This window comes from Euprymna scolopes, unplaced genomic scaffold (assembly GCF_053919585.1).
Source record: "Euprymna scolopes isolate OS-2025 unplaced genomic scaffold, ASM5391958v1 sca539, whole genome shotgun sequence".
Classification (NCBI taxonomy): Eukaryota; Metazoa; Mollusca; class Cephalopoda; order Sepiida; family Sepiolidae; genus Euprymna; species Euprymna scolopes.
In genome coordinates this window covers 5,001-25,000 of record NW_027633590.1, presented here as the reverse complement: position 1 = coordinate 25,000, position 20,000 = coordinate 5,001, and the positions used below count along the sequence as shown (strand labels likewise).

General features: G+C 34.6%; 1 protein-coding gene and 1 long non-coding RNA gene across 2 annotated transcripts in view; one reads left to right on the top strand and one right to left on the bottom strand.

The window, feature by feature from the left end:
• The window catches only part of LOC145275017 (uncharacterized), a 9,630-nt gene extending 200 nt beyond the window's left edge, over window positions 1-9,430 (top strand). The window contains exons 1-2 of the long non-coding RNA XR_013867038.1: window positions 1-179; window positions 9,109-9,430. The exon at window positions 1-179 is cut by the window's left edge and continues 200 nt beyond it. This is a non-coding gene — a long non-coding RNA (uncharacterized LOC145275017). The remainder of the gene's footprint in view (window positions 180-9,108) is intronic.
• Window positions 5,372-7,535, bottom strand: LOC145275016 (chondroitin sulfate N-acetylgalactosaminyltransferase 1-like). The gene has a single exon (XM_080127553.1). The coding sequence runs from the start codon at window positions 7,318-7,320 to the stop codon at window positions 5,650-5,652; it is 1,671 nt and encodes a 556-aa protein (XP_079983679.1). The 5' UTR covers window positions 7,321-7,535; the 3' UTR covers window positions 5,372-5,649.
• Window positions 9,431-20,000: the final 10,570 nt, after the last annotated feature.

The window sequence follows — 20,000 nt, the reverse complement described above, 5'->3', positions numbered from 1 at the left end:
TTCTTATATATATATCCTTTTTTTTTTTTTCAAACATTTTTGAAAATCATTTTTCTTGTTATTTCAGGTGCCAGTGTAATTGTCATTGTTCGCCCAACTACGTTGGAGACAAGATCCTCTTGAGCATTTTTGGTTTTACTCTGCTTCATCTATCCGATTCCCCCAACAAAGAAATTCAGGTGACAGCATTTTTGCTCATTTCAGATTTTTTTCCCTCCATTCTTTTCAATCCCACTAAGACTTATTTCGTGACTCCATCTCCCCAACCACCGTCATCATCATCATCGTCGTCATCATCATCGATTGAACATCCATTTTACATGCTGATATGTATTGGAAACCTTTTAGAAAATAACTTTCAAACTGACCTTGAAAAAAAAAACTCTTCAAAAGAATGCCCCAAATAATATTCTTTAAACAACCTAAAAAAGATTCTGGAATATAAAAAAAATAATATATAAATATATATTTATCTATGTTAGATGGATGCATATCACCTAATATTACTTTTAAATATGTTTTTAGTCGCGTGCAAGCGACTCTATAAGTCACTGCCTCGGTCGGTCTGTTGGTCGGTCTGTCCGTAACACTTTTGTGCTTGGCCTTTTTGGTTAAGATCAAAGGTTTGTTCTTAATAGATGCTGTTCTTGTTTGGAATAAATTGGTAGAGTTTTAATCTTCCTCTCCAAGGAATTAGTATTTCATCGACAACAATGTCACTTCCTGGAGTACAGACGGCCTTGCAATTTCTAATTAGAAGATCTGAAAAGGGTTGTATCTTTCCTAGTTTATTTACTTCTAAGATTTGTAAGAGAAATGGCAGCAATTTATCTATCTATACTCCTATAAGTTTGTTTTTCTTTTATGTGTATTGATATTCATATTAAAAACCCTCTTTTCTATTTATTTAAAAAGAAAATACAATTTTCTTATATATGGCTATATTGGGTAAAAACATTAATATCTTCACCTTCAACTAGGCACTTTTCTACAGGGAGAGGGTCGCTTTTTTTCGCCGATATTTTTGAAAGGTATCCTCTCCTTTCGATTGTCTAGCCTTAATTTAAACATAAGTCACTTCAGGTTTGGCGGTGGTCGTAACCGCAAAGACGTCAGGATTTTTTTCCCGTTCTTTTTCTCCTTCACGGTACGGGATCGAGCCTGCCTTCCTGCTTCCACTTTTTTTTTTTTTTGCTCAACATACACATCCAAACACCCCGGCAACGCCGGGCTGAAATGCTAGTATATCTATAAAAGTGAAAGTGTCTGTGTGTCTGTGTGCCTGTCTGTGTACATTTCCCTACGCAATAACTCTGTCAATTTTTAGTCTACAGACTCGAAATTTGATATACAGGGTACTGAGTTTTGGGAAAATCTTTGTGATCCGTTTTCGGTCAGAAATTTTGCTGCTTAGGGGTCAAAGTTCAACGATTTGACTTTTGAGAACTCTACCAAACTCCTCTGACAATTTTGGGTCTAAATACTTGAAATTTTAGATATAGGTTCCTTGGACATGGATCTAACTTAATAACTTGATTTGAGCCCAAAATAATAAATTTTAAGGGGTCATAATAGGGGTCAAAGTTAAAAAAAAATTAACTGTTTTTTTTTTTTTTTTTTGCTGAATATACACCTTCAAACACCTGGGCAACGCCGGGCTGAAATGTTACTTTAAAAGAAATCCAAATCTATTTTGATGCATTATAGAAATATAGTTCTTGTACAGTGGATTACTGCTGATATGAGATGGAACTCGTATACTAAATCCGTTGTCAGGGCTGCTGGGAAAATGGTGCGATCATTCTACTATTCCAGTAGATATCTCACTGCTGATGCAATGCTCTACATGTGCGTTCAAGGGTGGAGTACTGTTGCCACATCTGGGCAGGAGCTGCTAGAAGCAGCTTATTCTGCCTTAACAGAGTTCAAAATAGACCGTAGCCTTGTAGGGGATGCCCTTTTCTCTTCCCTGGAACCTTTTTCTCACAAAAGAGACGTTGCGAGCCTGTCTCTGCTTTATTGTTATTTCCATGGAAAGTGCTCGTCTGAGCTCCAATCTATTGGTCCTACCCCTGGCCTGACTTTCATGAAAAACACTCGTTTAGCTGAAAACACTACCAATAATTTCCTCCATTCTTTATCTGCACCTAAACCTAAACGTAAATTCCATGAACAAAGCTTCTTTCTTAGAACTGCAGCCTGTGGAACTCTGTTTCTGTTTTCTTGCTTTCCAACTGGCTACAATATGGTTGTCTTCAAGTCCAACGTGAACAAATTTCCTGATGAGCCATCCCCTTAAGTAATCTAATTTGCTAAATTTCCACTACTAACGATGACTGACATGTTCCCCTTGACCAGTTTGCACTCATTAACCCTTATCCTCAAATGGCGTCCGGGCCTTGATAAGTGGTGACTTATTTAAAAAAAAAAAACATGATGAAATGGAACCTTCTCGATCCAGTTCTATCCACTAGGATTCCTAAGACTTACATAACTCAAATAGAAATAGCGTTTACTCATTTAGCTTTTTTTTTTTTTGCCGTTTTTTTTTGTTTGTTTTGTTTTGTTTTATGGCATATCAACAACTTTTGGACCATTTAATGCCGATTTTGTTCTAGTCATATCTCCAGAATGAATGGGCTGACATCTTTCATTAGTGCTCACCTTTTTTTTTTTTTTTTTTAACAAAGGAGTCACCACTTATCAAGGCCAGGAGGCCACTCGAGGATAAAGGTTAATAGGTATACATTAGTCAATGGGATTATAGCGTAGTAATCATAAGTAGTGGAAATTTTGTAAATTGGATTACTTAGGGGGACGGTTCATCAAGAATTTGTTTATATTGGACTTGAAGACAATCAAACTGTGGTCAGCTGGAAAGCAGGCAAACGGAAGAGAATTCCATAGAATGATGATTAGTATGATGACTAAACTTATGCATTCATGACCTAGAAGTTTTATCACCCTGTTGCAGATATTGACAGTGTGAGGCTCTAAAAAAGCAACCCCTGTCAGAGACTCGAGTCAGAAGCAGACATGCAGACATGCGTCATCCTGGCAAAAGTTCATTGAAAATGGTGGTGAATATGTAGAAAAATAAATTCTAGAGTGCAAAAGGCTGCTTGTTTTAATGATAGCTGTCCCGTCTTCGTAGCTCTTCAACTTCTTGGGTTAAAAAAAGGATAGGTAGAAGGTTTTACTTTTGGAACGAGCCTCAGATGACAAAATGCGCTCCGGATGTCCATGCAAAACGCATTGAGAATGGTGATGACTATGTAGAAAAATAAATTCTGGAGCACAAAGTGTCGCTTGTTTTAATCATACCACTTCTAATGTTTTGAATTAAGAAAAAGGTAGGATGCTTTACTTTTGGAACGACCCTCGTAATTATGATACAAAAACTGTGGTGATGGTGGAGAGAGACTGAGACATAAGTGGTCCTGACTGGCATGCGTCAGCTGCATGGAAACAGTCACTGTACATGGGCACGAACCTAGAACCTTTGGATTTCGGGGCGAGGTTCGTGATTATTCAAAATAAGCATAGTTGGTATTTCAAAATAGCTAAATGAAAGGTAAAATGAACACTTTTTTTGCTTGAGGATCCTTTTGTTTCAGGACGGCACGCCGTCCACGTGTGCTTTGAACGGGTGGCGGTTTATCTCTTAGTTTTTTTTAACTGTTGTCAATGAAGATGCAGTTAAATGGGCTGGTAAACAGCAAAAAAAAATAAATAAATAATAAATAAATAAACCAAATACAATAAGCTAAGTTCAGCTAGAATTCGTCACTGTCAACTTTCTCTCTCAACTTCCAGCACACGTTCTCCCCACCATCTCTGCCAACAGGTATTTTATTAGAAAACTGACCCCATTCCATTTGCATATGTGCGCAGTGGACGATGAGATCTCGTGCGATTTCATGAGACTACACCAGATAAATCGATGGCCACCATCTTTAATATCTTTCATTCTCTCTCAATCTATGGTCCTCCCTCTGGCTTGACTTTCATGAAAAACACTCGTCTAGCTGAAAACACTATTAATAATTTCCCCCACTCTTTATCTGTGCCTAAACCTAAATGTAGATTCCATGAACAAAGCTTTATTCTTAGAACTGCACGCCTGTGGAATTGTCTTCCGTTTTCCTGTTTTCCAACTGACTACAATATGGTTGTGTTCAAGTCCAATGTAAACAAGTTCTTGATGAGCCGTTCCACGTAATTTAACAAATTTACCGAATTTCCATTACTAACGATTACTATATTGTCCAATTGACTAATATACGCTCTTAACCTTTATCCTCGAGTTATCTCTGGGCCTTGATAAGTGGTTTTGCCTATGTAAAAAAAAAGATCCTATCTGAAGGTAAGTCGTATAACCACATAATGCACACACAAGTGGGCGCTTTCTTTGCTTATTACAATCAACTCTACAGAAGAAAAGAAATAAAAGCTTTCCTTGTTAGTGAAGAGGAGAGAAAAGGAAAAAAAATATCCCGCCTTCCTGCATGAATATTACGACATGGTTCATACAGATTTTCAATGTCTATTTTCAAGGATTTTTTCAATGCCTTTTCAAGGGCTTCTCGAGACAAAATGAAAGTTATAAAAGCAAAATTTTATATATAAAGGATGATATAATAAACAAAAAAAAAACCCTAAAAAAAAACAAAAAAAAACTATTAATATTTTAATTGATATTTATTAAATATTTTAATAGTATTTATTTCGATTTTGAATTTCACTTCAGCTACATATGTAAAATATATGGAAAACATTGGGTAGTTTTCATGTTAAAGGGGCATAACTCTTGTAGCGACAATACCGGAAATAATATGATGCAATTTCAGAATGTATTTATTTCGATTTTACTTTTAACATTTAAAAAAATATTTTGATAGTATTTTTATTAATATTTTAAAAATATTTTCACATAATTTTAATTAATATTAAAAAAAAACACTTCAATATTATTTATTTTGATTTTATTTTTAATATTTAAAAATATTTAAGTAGCATTTTAATTAATATTTAAAAAAATATTTTAATAGTATTTTAATTAATATTAAAAAAACATTTTAATAGTATTAATTTCGATTTTATTTTTAATATTCCGACACAAATTTTTACTGAACATTATATGATTTTTACTGAACATTATATGATTTTCAAGACATTTCCCATATTTCTTAGGTCTTTTCAAGGTGATGATAGAAACAAGACCTTTCAAAAACATAACTCATAATTCAAAGCCTTTTTAAGCTATGTGCGAACCCTGTAAAACCCGGCAGTTCTTGACTGAAACAGGAATGAATTAACACAACGCATCTTTCAAAAACAACGTTGAAAGTAAAATATTTGTAAAAATCGATAAAATCTGTCAAAGAATTTATTGTATTTACAACCAGCAGAATTGTTCGAAATGGGGAAGCCAAGTATCATTTCACACGATGTCGCCGTTCATCATGTCGGATCAGCACGGGAGACATTTCAAAGAAGTTTCAAAGCACTTTCATCTTAAAAAGAAGCTCAAAGGTTTCACAACGCTTTTCTTTTATCCTTCAAGCCCTGTAAAAAAAACAAAAACAAAAAAACAAAAACAAAAAAAACAAAAACAAAATCTTTTGAACCATTTAGATATTCTTTTTATCAGCTGCTCCGTCGTTTAGAGCCACGATGTATATCAATTTCATCTTTAAAAGCTAAAAGCCCCAATTGGGCATGCGAAGCCTCGTTTAAAGCTTTAGACTGGATACAGCTTCGATATTGTTTGGGTGTTAAGCTCGGGTCGCATGTCTTCTCATGATAAAGATGGAATATCCCTGGGTCTGTAGCCCGGACGACTAGATACTCACTACGGACGTACTTCTGGTACAGAAAAACGTCTTCACCACCCCAACCTGTGATTTGTTCATCAAAACCCTTTATATTGAGGAAATCAGATTTATACTGGCAGGTCATGCCGTAACCAAAGTCCCTCCAGAATCCAGTGTCCCGAGAAATGACCAGCTGGTCCTTCTCGGGTGGAATCAGCATGTCATGCAAGGAATAGACAACGTTCGGATTATATAAGCTGAACACTATCGGATAATAAACTCTTTTTCGAGGGGTAGCGTTCAGCCGGCACCTCTCGAGAAAGTCCGTCCCAAAAACAATATCGACATCGCAGAAAAACATTAGCGCGTCACCATTTCGCCAGTTCAGAGCACCAACCTGTAACCCCTGACCCCGAGAGAACTTCTCTTTTAGGCTGATCAGTTTGATATATTTAAATCGGTAAGTTTTTGCCGTTGAAGTCAAAATGTCCTTAACGATGGTAAGGCCTTCCTTTCCAAAGTAGACCACAGTCAAGAAGACACGTTTGTCCTGGAGGATGCACACACGGACAAACCTTTCCATGAACGTTCGAAAGGTCTCCGTGCGTCCGGACAAAGGCAGGATCAAGTTGATCCACTCTTTGTTGGTGTTGATCCAGTTTTTGGTGATCAACTGCAGTGGTCCGAAAGGTCTCATCACGGTTAGCTTTGAATAGAAATTTTTCATTCCCGGACGATTGATATCTCTAAAGTAGAGCTCATAATGCGATCCCGTGGTGGGGTCGATTCGATAGATACCTTCCACAAAGTCATCGATGGCGTACTTGTCTTTCTCGCTGCGTTCACGATTGAGTTGATCAACGGCAAACTGGACGATTTCTGAGAGATCTTTCTTTTTGTAACCAATAGGTTTCTCGACGACTCTTTTGCCAAGTCCTGGCTCAACCAGAAAAATCCTGCCCGTCGAGAAGCGATTAAAAGGGATCAACTCGTATTCGGACTTTAAGGTGACTCCATGGAGAATTTCAGCAGATTTGAACTGCTCCTGAAAAAAGCGAGTGTAATTGATATTGTCCACAGGTTTTGGCTGATCGCTTATCAGTATCTGTTCCCCCATGTTTACCGAAGAATCTGCAGTCATTTTTCTCTCGGCTGGTTCTAATCGTTTAGCAGTGGTGGTGGTCGTCGTTGTTGATGTTGTAGTCGTTGTGCGCATCGACAAGTTCTGGGCCTTCTGGTAAGCACCCTTCAAGGCCGCTTGTAGGAAGTGGATCTGCTTCCGTAGCTTTAGCATTTCTTGAGACTGTTTTTCGTTGACATCGCGGAGCCGTTTGTGGTCCAGCACGGCCATGTCATCTGAGGTCAGAGCCTGGGCAGCCGCAGCTGCAGCGGCGGCCTGCTGGTGGAAGTAGTGGTCAATGTTCAGGCCGCAGCGGGCAATCAACATGAGTGTCATTACGCTGAGGGAGAAGAGAATGAGTAATATGCGTGGCATCGTTTTCATGGTTAAACGACAGCATAGCCGGGTTGAAAACACAACTGGAACAGGAAAGATCTGAAATGATAAGGGAGAAAGAAAAGAAAAAGAAAAAAAAATAATTTAGAATAAACGCGATTTTTTAAAGTGCAATGAATTGTTGTCTGAATTTTTAGGACGAAGTGTCTTTGTTTGTTGCTATGTGTCAGTACAAGAATATGAATGCCTCCCCCCCCAAAAAACAACAACAACAAAAAACTAATAAAACTCAAAAGTTAAAATAAAGAAATATTTATTTTAATATAAAACAAAACATACGAAAAAGCAAGTTTTTATGATTCAACCGGAAATAACACAAACAGGCCACAATTGACAATAAAATGTATATGAATAGACAGAAATTACAGAAGTAATGGGTTGACTGAGGCTACTCCCTCATTTTGCTTCTTTGCTGTTGATTAATCATAACCAGAAAGAGGCGATACGGTAGCGGAATAGAGTAGATCACCGTAACGTTGATGTAAAGTCAAGAAAAATAAAATGGTCATTTTACTTTTTTTTAAAGTTAAGCAACATCGTACTTTTGCGGAATTTAGCAAGTAAATACACTTTCTTATTACTATTGCTACAAGTCTTGAAAGCATTTATAAGGTCTATAGCGTTGATGGTAAAAGGGAGATAAAACTACTAACTTCAAATCAACTGTTTTATGTACGGTAAAATCTAATAACAAAAATATCAAAACATAGTTCTTTGGTCAGCGAGAAAATATACAGAGACCTTTGTATTTACCGAAATTCCAGTTTCTTCAAATAATGCGGTTGTTGACTTTTAAGAAGTTTCTTTTGGCTGGGTTTTCATCCTAGAAACATTACCGGAGTTTTTAACAGCAAGTCAACAACTTGACAATTTAACAACTAACGTGGCTGATAGTGAAACTTCCTTATATAGGGTTCTGCATAGAACTTTTTATTATTATTCCAGATCATTCCGAAAACGTTTTAAATAGAATATTTTGATATTCCATCCAGGAAGATGAAATGTCATAACACTTTTTATGATGAAAATGGAATGTGATAATACTTTATATATATATACTAATGTTGTGGCCTGGCAGGCCAGTATATTGGCCAAAACGTTGTGGAAATAACATCCAAGATGAGAATAGTAGCTGGAATAATCTTTGATGCGCATGCGCGTGTGTGTGCGTGTGTGTGATACTCTCGTTGATTTTGACGTATGAGGTTCGCCACAAAAACTAAGTTGTTCAGAAATCCACAGGTGATTTGTCTATAGTGGTGAAGGGTTTGTGCAGAACCTACCACACTTTTTGGTACAACTGCTAATCTCAGTCGGTGCAATCTGTGGGATGCTTGAAATCGATAGGGTCAAAATTTCATTATTAATCAAAGAAAATAGATTAATTTTATCGATTTAGAAATATAAATCTAGATTTCATTCAGAGACACCTCGGATGGATCTTCTAATATATATGTTGTTTGTTTTTACGATACATTTTGAATGAATTCAATTATTTACGTAAGTGCATTTTTACTTAAATGTGAGTTAGGAATAATTTTCCCCTAAACCAATTTGGTACCCCCACATGGGGAGCGGCATATATATTATTTTTGAAATATAATTATCCACTGACACGTTTTTCGTCGTCTACGACTCATTAGAGTGGCTGAATCTTATATATATATATATATATATATATATATATATATATATATATATATATTTGCTTAAAAATCTATGTATCATTATGTAAAATTTCTGCATCGATTTTTAATTTTTCTTTTTTTTTTTCAGCCTCTTGGTTTTGTAAGGAATAACAGAAAAAATGTCTTTAATAAAAAGTTACACAAGTGCGTATTTTTCTGTTTATCATCCAACCGGAAGTAAGTTTTTATGATTCAACCGGAAATAACACAAACAGACCACAATTGACAAGAAAATGTATACGAATAAACAGAAATTACAGAAGTAATGTGTTGACTGAGGCTACTTCCTCATTTTGCTTCTTTGCTGTTGATTAATTATAACCAGGAAGAGGCGATACGGTAGCGGAATAGAGTAGATCACCGTAACGTTGATGTAAAGTCAAGAAAAAGAAAATGGTAATTTTACTTTTTTTTTTTTAAGTTAAGCAACATCGTACTTTTGCGGGAATTTACAAATCTTTTTCAATTTGACTTTTGCTTCTGCTTTGTGAACAAACAAAAAATGAAAATATAAAAAAAGGTATTCTGGAAAAATGCCGAATAAGTGTACAGCTAGTCTTAAATAAAACCAGTGGGGATGAAGTAAACGTCTTAAACAAATTTAGTTTTAATCAAAGAGATAAAATAATGGAAAGGAGGAATCACCAAACTCCAAAAGTATAGTAAACCTATTTTCTGTTCTCTCTCTCTCTCATATATATATATATATATATATATATATATATATATATATATATATATATATATGAACCGACCTGTTACGCATACCATTTGAAAAGGGAAAAATTTTCCGAAATTAATAATGGAATACGTCGCATGGAATTACAAGTAAGACATTTTACCATACAACTGAATAAATATATATATATATATATATATATATATATATATATATATATATATATATAAATAAATAAAAAATAATAATAATATATATATATATATATGTATGTATGTATGTACTTATTGATTTGTAAATCGCCACTTGTTCTCGTCTCCTCTTACCAACAGCGACTATAATTCATTCCTCGCATTGTGACAGCCTTCTAAATCTCTTTTACATACCTATCCCACGCAATGCTTCAAGCAAACTACAATCCTATATATATAATATATATATATATATATATATATATATATAAGTAATGAAATCAAAAGGATATGCAAGCTGAATATTATGCGTTTTTTTAATTTTTTTTAAATACATATCCAACATTTTTTCACTTGTTTTTCTTGGCAATTTATGACTATAATAAATTGCGGTTTCACTTGATGCCATGACCAGTAAATTCTAGCCCGGCTACAAATATAATTTGCCGATTTCTTTCTGTCCTCTGATGAGAAGAATAGCAAGAATAGCATTCTTTGAAACTTCGCGGAATAAGGACTTTGTAAATTGTTTTTTTGGAGTATTCAGTCGAACAATAAATTTTGATTATAAATTTCAACTTACAGTTTTAATTTTCTTTCTCATATATATATATATATATATATATATATATATATATATATATATATATATGCATGACAGTCCCTTTAAGAAACTCGTTTCTTATCGTTGAGCACTTTCAGTTGAATTAAGTCGGTCAATTAGGCTCTTATGCATAGATCATCGTATAACGGTTAGATCACTGTCTGACTGACGTAAACAACATTTAAAAATACAAATGTTTAAATTCAACGTTATTTCACGCGGTTAATGGTAGCCGAATGGATACAGTCTTTGCTAATCGAGCCAGAGATGGTTCGTGTTGCCGAGTTCGACTCTGTCAACTGGTGTTAATCGTGACACCCTGCACTGAAGCTTCCCGAAAGGATGAAACACTAGTGTATGTAGGTATTTAATTATTATAGTAAAAAAATAAAGTTATATATATATATTTCAATTATGGAAATAATATTCCAACGTGATGGAGAGATGAAAATGGAAAAAACAAAAATTATATGTTCATCAACGTTTCGTCTTTATTTCAAGACTTCCTCGGGATGATTGATTTGGAGAAATAAAATACGGTGATAATATTTGAAAATATACTTGTCACAATTATTGTACTGCTATTTTATTTCTTCAAATCAATCATCCCGAGGAAGTCTTGAAATTTAAGACGAAACGCATATAATTTTGGTTTGTTCCTTTGTCATCTCCCCTCTTTGTTTTGCCATCTCCTCCCCGCTCCTAATCTTAACAACAAACAACTTTAGTTTTACTATTAACAGCATCGTCGGAGTTGGAGGTTATATGGGAAGAGATATCGGCGGCAATTTTACGGCGCGTGTTAAGAGGAAAATGGCGGAAAGCATCAAATATTATTTGAGTTTGACAAGATTAATTTGCGTAAAAAAACAAAAACAAATAGCAAAAGGTCATAAACTTCTATTCATTGTTTTTCTGTCTTAAGCATTGTTTCCAGAAAGGTTGCAATAAAGATGCATTTGTGAGTGTATACGAATAATGTGTTCACTGCACTACACAACCGAGCCAGCTCACAAATATCGGAAATCGTGACAGAAGTAATGTGCGTAAAAACACCTTCTAAACAAACGTGCCTAAACAAACAATAGACACCAATTAAACGCACCTTTTAAACAAATTTAAACAAAAGAGAAAAAAAAATTGTTTAAAAACAAATCTCCCTAAAAAACAAACAAACAAACAATAACAACAGACAGTTATTTAGTAAAGCATATGTTATGCAAATTGGGCAATTCAACCCGCAAACATCGTTAACAAAACTCGCACAAAGCGTGAGTCGCCATTTTCGAGGGAGGCAGTCGTAAACAGAGACTGAAGAGAGTCCGGTAAAGGAGATCTATTATGCGTCCCCTTTGTTTTAATTTGAAACCGACGGTACTGATGTTGTCCTGATCCACTGCATATAAATAAATATTACGCTCTTATTTTTTTTATTTTTCTTAATAATTGAGCACTGTTGCTAGTGTTCTTTCCCACTAACAGCACATTATATATATATATTTCGTAGACGACGAAACACGTGTCAGTGGATAATTATATTTTAAAAACAATATATATGCCGCTCCTCATTTGGGGGTATCAAATTGGTAAAAATGAAACTTATTTCCAAATCGCATTTAAGTAAAAATGCACTTTCGTATAAATGACTGAAGTTATTCAAAACGTATCGGTAAAACAAAAACAAAAACAAATAAATAGCATTATATACATAATCTATCAATCTCTCTCTCTCATATATATATATATATATATATATATATATATATATATATATATATATATATAAAATTGTGTTTTTTGTCGCACTTACATTGATATTAAAAAACATTTTCTATTTAAAATTATTAAAACAAACTTCTTAATCAGCCAGGAATAGGTAACTAATTTGCATAATACTTTGAAAAACAAACGTTCATTAATCTGTTATTCTTTTTTAAGGGTTCTTATTAGATGATTGGTTTCATTTAACTATTACGCTCAGTTCTATTTATGCATATTTTCTACATTGTGCATAGTTTCGTTACATTCAGAATGAAAATGTTCTAGCGCACGTACATTATATATACTAGTATGGGCGCCCGGCGTTTCCCGGGTGTTTGGATGTGCATGTTGAGCAAAAAAAAAAAAAAAAAAGTGGTAGTAGGAAGGCAGGCTCGTACCGCAAAGGAGGAAAAGAACGGGGTAAAACCTAACGTTTATGCTGTTACGACCACCGTCAAACCGGAAGCGACATTTTTTAAAATTAAGGCTAGACAATCTAAAAGAGAGGATAACTTAAAAAAATATCGGCGAAAAAAGTGACCCCTGTAGAAAAGTGCCTAGTTGAAGGGGGAAGATATTAAAGTTTTTAGCCAATTTTTCGATATTTGTCGTATGAAAGGTCGAACTTTAAAATGATACTGATCTTGGTAAAATCCGTCGCCTCTATTGAAAGTTTAAGGCAGGCATGCAAACATATATACATACATACATTTATATATTGGTAACTAAAAATTTTCGACCCAAACTGATGAAAAAGCTTGCCCTATCTCTGAATACCCTTTATGTAAAATTTCAAATATTTAGACCAGAAATTGTCTAATTTGGAAGAGACTGCAGAGGTCAATTTTTTTTAACTTTGAGCCCCATTATGACCCCTTAACATTTATTGTTTTGGGCTCAAATCAAGTTATTAAGTTAGATCCATGTCTAAGGAACCTATATCTAAAATTTCAAGTGCGTAGACCCAAAATTGTCGGAGGAGTTTGGTAGTTCTCAAAGGTCAATAATCGGCAAATTTCTGGCCAAAAACCGATCACATCGATTTTCCCAAATCTCAGTAACCTGTATATCAAATTTCGAGTCTGTAGACTAAAAATTGACAGAATTATAGCGTAGGGAAATGTACACAGACACACAGACACACACAGAGACACTTTCACACACACACACACATATATATGGAAAGAGAGAGAGAGAGAGAGAGAGAGAGAGAGAGAGAGGAACATGTTCGTGTGCTATAACATTTTCATCCTACATGGTTTCTTATTATTGAACCACCATTCTGCCAGATCAGACATACCCATTTCTGTGTCTCGATACATCTTCTATCAGTATATGTAATCAGTTTTTTAAAATAGCCAACCATATAGGAGCCTATTCGTGACCAGACACACACACACACACACACACACACACACACACACACACACACACACATATTCAGCTTTATATTATAGATACATATATGAAAGAGAGAGAGATAAACATATTCGTGTACACTTTCACACACACACATATATTATATATATATATATATATATATGAGAGAGATAAACATATTCATGTACTAGAGAAAGAGAAAGAGAGAGAGAGAGAGAGAGAGAGAGAGAGAGAGAGATAAACATATTCGTGTACTATAACATTTTCATCCTAAATGGTTTCTTATTAGATTATTGGTTTCATTTAATTATTACGCTCAGTTCTATTTATGCATATTTTCTACATTGTATATAATTGCATAGCATTTATGATAAGAAAATGCTAGCACACGTACATGGGTTCATATATATATAAGTGACCTGGTCTTTGTGTGTGCGCAATGGTCTCTATCAAGCTCCTCTCTCAATTTTTGATCTACAGATTAAGACTTGCTATACGGAGGATCTGAACCAGTGGACCAAATTCGATTTGTTTTTTTTTAGCCGGTAAAAATAACTGCTAACGGGTTAAAATTTAAAAAACAAACAAAAACAAAACACATTGACTTCGGCAGGAGTAAGTCGACTAAACCTGTCACTTCTGTGCATAAACAAATATACAGTTATAGTTTGAACAACGTTATTTTTGCAGTTTTTGTATACGTATGGATTTAGGCTAGACAAGAACGGATAAGGTTGAAGGGCTATATGTTTTGGCTCCGATTCTAGCTGATGGCACCCAAGTCATTTTTTAAAACTTTTGAAATCACTACTATATGTTGGGTACAATATTATAATCAACAGAGAATTGACTCTATAATAAATACGAAATTTGCATAAATTTAAATATAATATTTAAGCGTATTTTATTACTAGGCAACACCAGGCAGGCTGCTATATATATATATATATATATATATATATATATATATATATATATATATATATATATATACTAGCATTTCAGCCCGGCGTTGCCCGGGTGTTTGGAGGTGTATGCTAAGCAAAAAAAAAAAAAAAAAAAAAAGGGTTAATTTTTTAAAGCTTTGACCCCTATTATGACCCCTTAAAATTTATTGTATTGGGCTTAAATCAAATTATTAAGTTGGATCCATATCCAAGGAACCTATATCTAAAATTTCAAGTGTGTAGACCCAAAATTGTTGGAGGAGTTTGGTAGAGTTCTCAAAGGTCAAATCGTTGAACTTTGACCCCTTAACAGCGAAACTTCTGGCCGAAAACCGATCACATCGATTTTCCCAAATCTCAGTACCCTGTATATCAAATTTCGCGCCTGTAGACTAAAAATTGACAGAGTTATTGCGTAGGGAAATATACACAGACAGGTTCACGTTTATATATACATACATATATATATATATATATATACATACATGGTGAAATATATTTATTCAATTATATTACATGTTATATTTATACCAATTCGTTAATTTATGAAGCTCAATGTAACTACAGAGCATATACAAACAAATAAGAATTAACATAAGTACATGAATGATTCTGCGCTACTAAACAGGTGCTGTTAAAACTTGTGCATGTCAACGTACTTAAATAAACGGTAAGATGGTGAACATATTGAAATTTGGAATATAGACTGGAAAATATCAGCAAAAGCGTGCAACGATATTAGCAGCAGTAGCCGAAAAAAGAACATATGCAAATTAGGAAGTGTGCACAGGGTGACACGAGAAGAAAAAGGGAAAAAGGAGAAAAAAAATGCAGCAAAAATGTGCTCGGAAAAAAACAAACAAAGTGGACCTCGAAGAAAATGAACGTGTAAAGTGAAGATGAAAAATGGCTGGCGGTGGCTGGCTTGGGATCGGAGGGGGAAAAGTGCAGACTGGGCGAGATGGACGATGATGAGAGACTTAAGTGTGTCGAAACAATTATAATGGTAATAAAAAGCGTTTGTTATAAAAGAGATTTTCTTTATTTCCAGTTTTATTTGCATGAATTATTAAAGTAAAGTGTAACGGCTATATATATATATATATATATATATATATATATATATTTATTTCCACAGTCAAACGACGTCGCAGCTCACAAGAGCCATGACAGCCAACAAGCCGGAAATCCAAGACTGGGGTTTCGCCTTATATATATAAGAGCAAATAGTTAAGAAAACGTTAAAAAACACTTGTAAAAAAAAAGTTAAAAACATATTTAATTTGAAAAGGAAACACTAAATAAGTGGATAGTCCTTAATTCGTGGAGTTTCGAAGAACTACTTTCCTTCTCATCAGAGGGTAGGAATTAGCAAAATGCGGGATCGGATTTTGCATGCAAAAGTATTTGATGAAACTGCAAGTAAGTCAAAGATCTTACTTGATAACAAAAAGTGAAGCATAGGGAATAGGGTGAAGAAAAAGGTGAAATGTAAAGTATCCAATGACGGTAAAATAAAAAAAAATGTAAATCCAAGAAAGTTAGTTAAATTTCCATTCGCACAAGTAAAATCCAAGGAAATCGTGTAATTGGAAGATGGCCCAAAATAATCCAAAAGGTTGAAATCTGTAGAATAATTCACAAATAGGTACAAGGAAAAGGGGAAAGAATTCAAATAATATTATTAAAAGAAAAATAAGATATGCGTTATATCGGCTGCCAAGAAAATTGTTTTATATATATATATATATATATATATATATATATATATATATATATATATATATATATATACGTACGTGCATATACGTACATGCATATATATATATATATATACACGAGGGGCGTGCAATAAGTAATGCCCCTGACCGACCTCCCATAGCAGTAGAGCAACGAAACTTGGCATAGTTATTAGTCTTTTTCTACATAGGAATCAGCCAGAGTTATGCATTTCTCCCATCGTTTGATGCAGCTCTGGAGACAGTTTTTGTAGAACACCCCAGGTTGGTCCTTCAACCACGACGTGACTTCAGAAATCAAGGCTGCATCATCTGGGAAACGCTTTCCTCTCAAAAACAACTTCATGGCTGGGAAGAGGTGAAAGTCAGAGGGTGCAAGGTCAGGAGAGTAGGGGGGATGGGAAAGGATTTCATAACCACACACCCGTGCTTCTGATCTGGCGACATGTGGACTGAAGCGTCGTCCTGCAGGAGGAAGGTACCTTTGCTGATCTTACCCCACCTCTTGATTTTGATAGCTTCCCTTAATTTCCTCAAAAGTGAAGCATAATAGGCTCCTGTAATTGTGGTACCCTTTGCCAGGAAATCTGTCATCACTACTCCGTCCTGGTCCCAGAAGACTGTGAGCATGACCTTGCCAGTGAAGGGCTGCACCTTTGCCTACTTTGGAGGTGTTGAGTCCAAGTGATTCCACTGCATTGATCTCTGGATCATAGTGATGGACCCAGGTTTCATCCTGTGTAATCAGTCTTTTGAAAAACTTTGACTCATCTTCTTGGCACATCTCCAAATTCATCCTCGAGCACTCAACGTGTTCTCGCTTCTGGAATGGCGTGAGCAACCTGGGAATCCATCTGGCAGACACCTTATGCATATGCAAATGGTCATGAATGATAGTTTCCACAGACCCTGTACTAATCTTGACATCTTGGGCTATTTGGCGAATAGTAATGCGCCAATCTTCCAAAATGGCAGCCTCAACTTGACGGACAGATGCCTCATCAATGGCAGAAGGGGGGCGACCAGGTCTGGGAGCTGTTTTCACAGACTTCCGGCCATGTTTGAATTCACAATGCCAGCGTTTTACAAGGTCATATGATGGGACATTATCAACTTAATTAAGTTTCTTTCATTTCATCAAAAGTCTCCTTTCAAATACAAAAACTGGATCACTGCTCGACATTCAGCAGGCTCCATTTCACACCTGACTCAGTTCAAACGCCTGTAAAACAGAAACCACAATTAGTTCAGAGCTGTAATTTACCACATAACCCGTAGAGATATAAATCATTGCACATGCAAAATTTCAGGTAGATCAGACAACTGGAAATGGGTCAGGGGCATTACTTATTGAACGCCTCTTTTACATACATACATACATACATACATACATATACAATAACCATACCTTTCCTGAGTCGACATTGTTGAATACTGTTGGCAGGTGGACGTTCAGGACGACTGTAAACAAGGCCGAAATAAGCAGAAAACATACATCGCCTAGAATTCCCAAATGGTCACCCATTTGGTACTAGCCAGGCTCAACGTTGCTTTACTTCAGTGATTTGACGAGGACCAGTGTGTCAACGTGATTATGCGGTATATATATATATATATATATATATATATATATATATATATGCACACACATACATACATACATACATACATACATACATATGTACATACATATGATGAAAATAATGGAAATAGTAATCCGAAAAATAGAGAAATAAAAAATAAGAAGGAAGAAACAAGTTATGTGTTCATCAACGTTTCGTCTTTATTTCGAGACTTCCTCTGGAGGAATAAGATTAAGAAAACAAAAACACCAGTGCAAATATTTGAAAATGTTTAATTTGCAAAGTGTGACGCTGTTCTATTTCAGAAACGGAAAAAGACGTTGGAAATTAAAAAAAAAAAAAAAGGAGGGGAGCTTTCGTTGTTAAAAAGAGGGAGATTTTTAATAACGTCATATCGTCGTTAATATGTTTTTAAAAGATATGAATGCAGTTAATATTCTTTCTGAAAAGAATATGTCTGTTAAAATTTAAATATAGGTGTGTAACAGAAATGAAATGAGTGTGTTTTTATTATGTAATTTATTGATTGAGATTATATGTATTGATTATTACAGGGGGGTTTCTATGGTTTTAGAAGGTTAACTTGTTTCTACAGTTAAATAATGTTCTTTTAATAAAAGTTTACTTATTAATGGCGCTACATTATAGAAACCTGCACGTTGTTTAATTGTGCTTGAATTTGCGATAAGCGCTGATTTAAGAAGTCTCCGACGCGGTTTATTTGAAATAAATTTAACTATTTTTACTTGTTTAAAGTCAAAGGTGTGATTATGGTGCAATGAATGAGAGAATAATGCACTTAGACAATTGCTATTTTTTATACATCCATGTTCACTGAGCCTTTTTTCTAACTCACGCTGGGTTTCATCAACGTATCTATGATCGCAATTTTGGCAAATAATAGTGTATATGCCTGTATTGGAAACTGGTTTGTTTTGGAGTTGTTTTGTAGTTTTTAATATTTGTCTTATAGTTTGTGCTGTGGTTTGTATGATTGGAATTCCTAGTTTGTTTAGCGTGTTGCAAATCATTGTATTATTGGTGTGTGTAGCTTATACATCTAAATTGATGGGAGAAGCTATCATATATAGGAATATACCATCGACTTTAAAAAGGATAACTAATTTGCATATTGCTTTTCAAAAGGAATTTTTTTTAATTTACTGTCCTTTTTTCTGCATTCTAATTGGATGATTAGTTTCATTTCACCATTATGCACATTTATTTGCTGTGAATTGTGCATAAGTGCAAAGCATTTGGAGTTGCATTTCGAGTAAGTTTCTATCTGGTTGTGGGAAGTCTCCATCAAACTACTCTGTCAGTCTTTGTTCTACAGACTTGAAACTTGATATAGAATCTATTGAGATCTGTGCAACAAAATAGATTCGCTTTTAGCTAGAAAAATTGCAATTAAGGCGTCAAAATGGAAAAATTGGAATGTGGGAAGCGTAGTTCGATGTAATATGTATGTTTTACACATAAATAAATATACACTTATACGCGTAACGGAGTTAATTTGGATTATTGAAATGCATGGTTAGATGGTAGCGAATACTGCTAGAGAGCTAAATGTTTTGGTTTCGATTCTAGCTGATCGTACCAAAATCATGTTTATTTTTTCTTTTAAACTTTTAGAAATCACTACTATATATTGAGTACAATAAAATAATCAATAGGATATAATAATAATAAATACAATCACTGCATAAATGAATATATTTAAGTGCATTTTACAGCCAGGTAATGCCAGCTGACCTGCTAGAGTATATATACATATATATATATATATATATATATATATATATATATATATATATATATATACACATATATATACATATATAAATATACATATATATATACACAAATATACATATATACATATATACACATACATATACAAATGATGATTGTAACGTCTTGTCAGACGAGTGCCACTCCCTCAGACATTTAAAATCCATGAGCCCAAATGCTTGAGGGAGTATCTATACAAAGATGATGTTACAGAGTCTTAGCTTTGTACGACAGCTAAGTCTCTCTCTCGGTTCAAAATGTTGAGATCCTGCAACAAGCAAGAGCAAGATAGCCAGCAACAA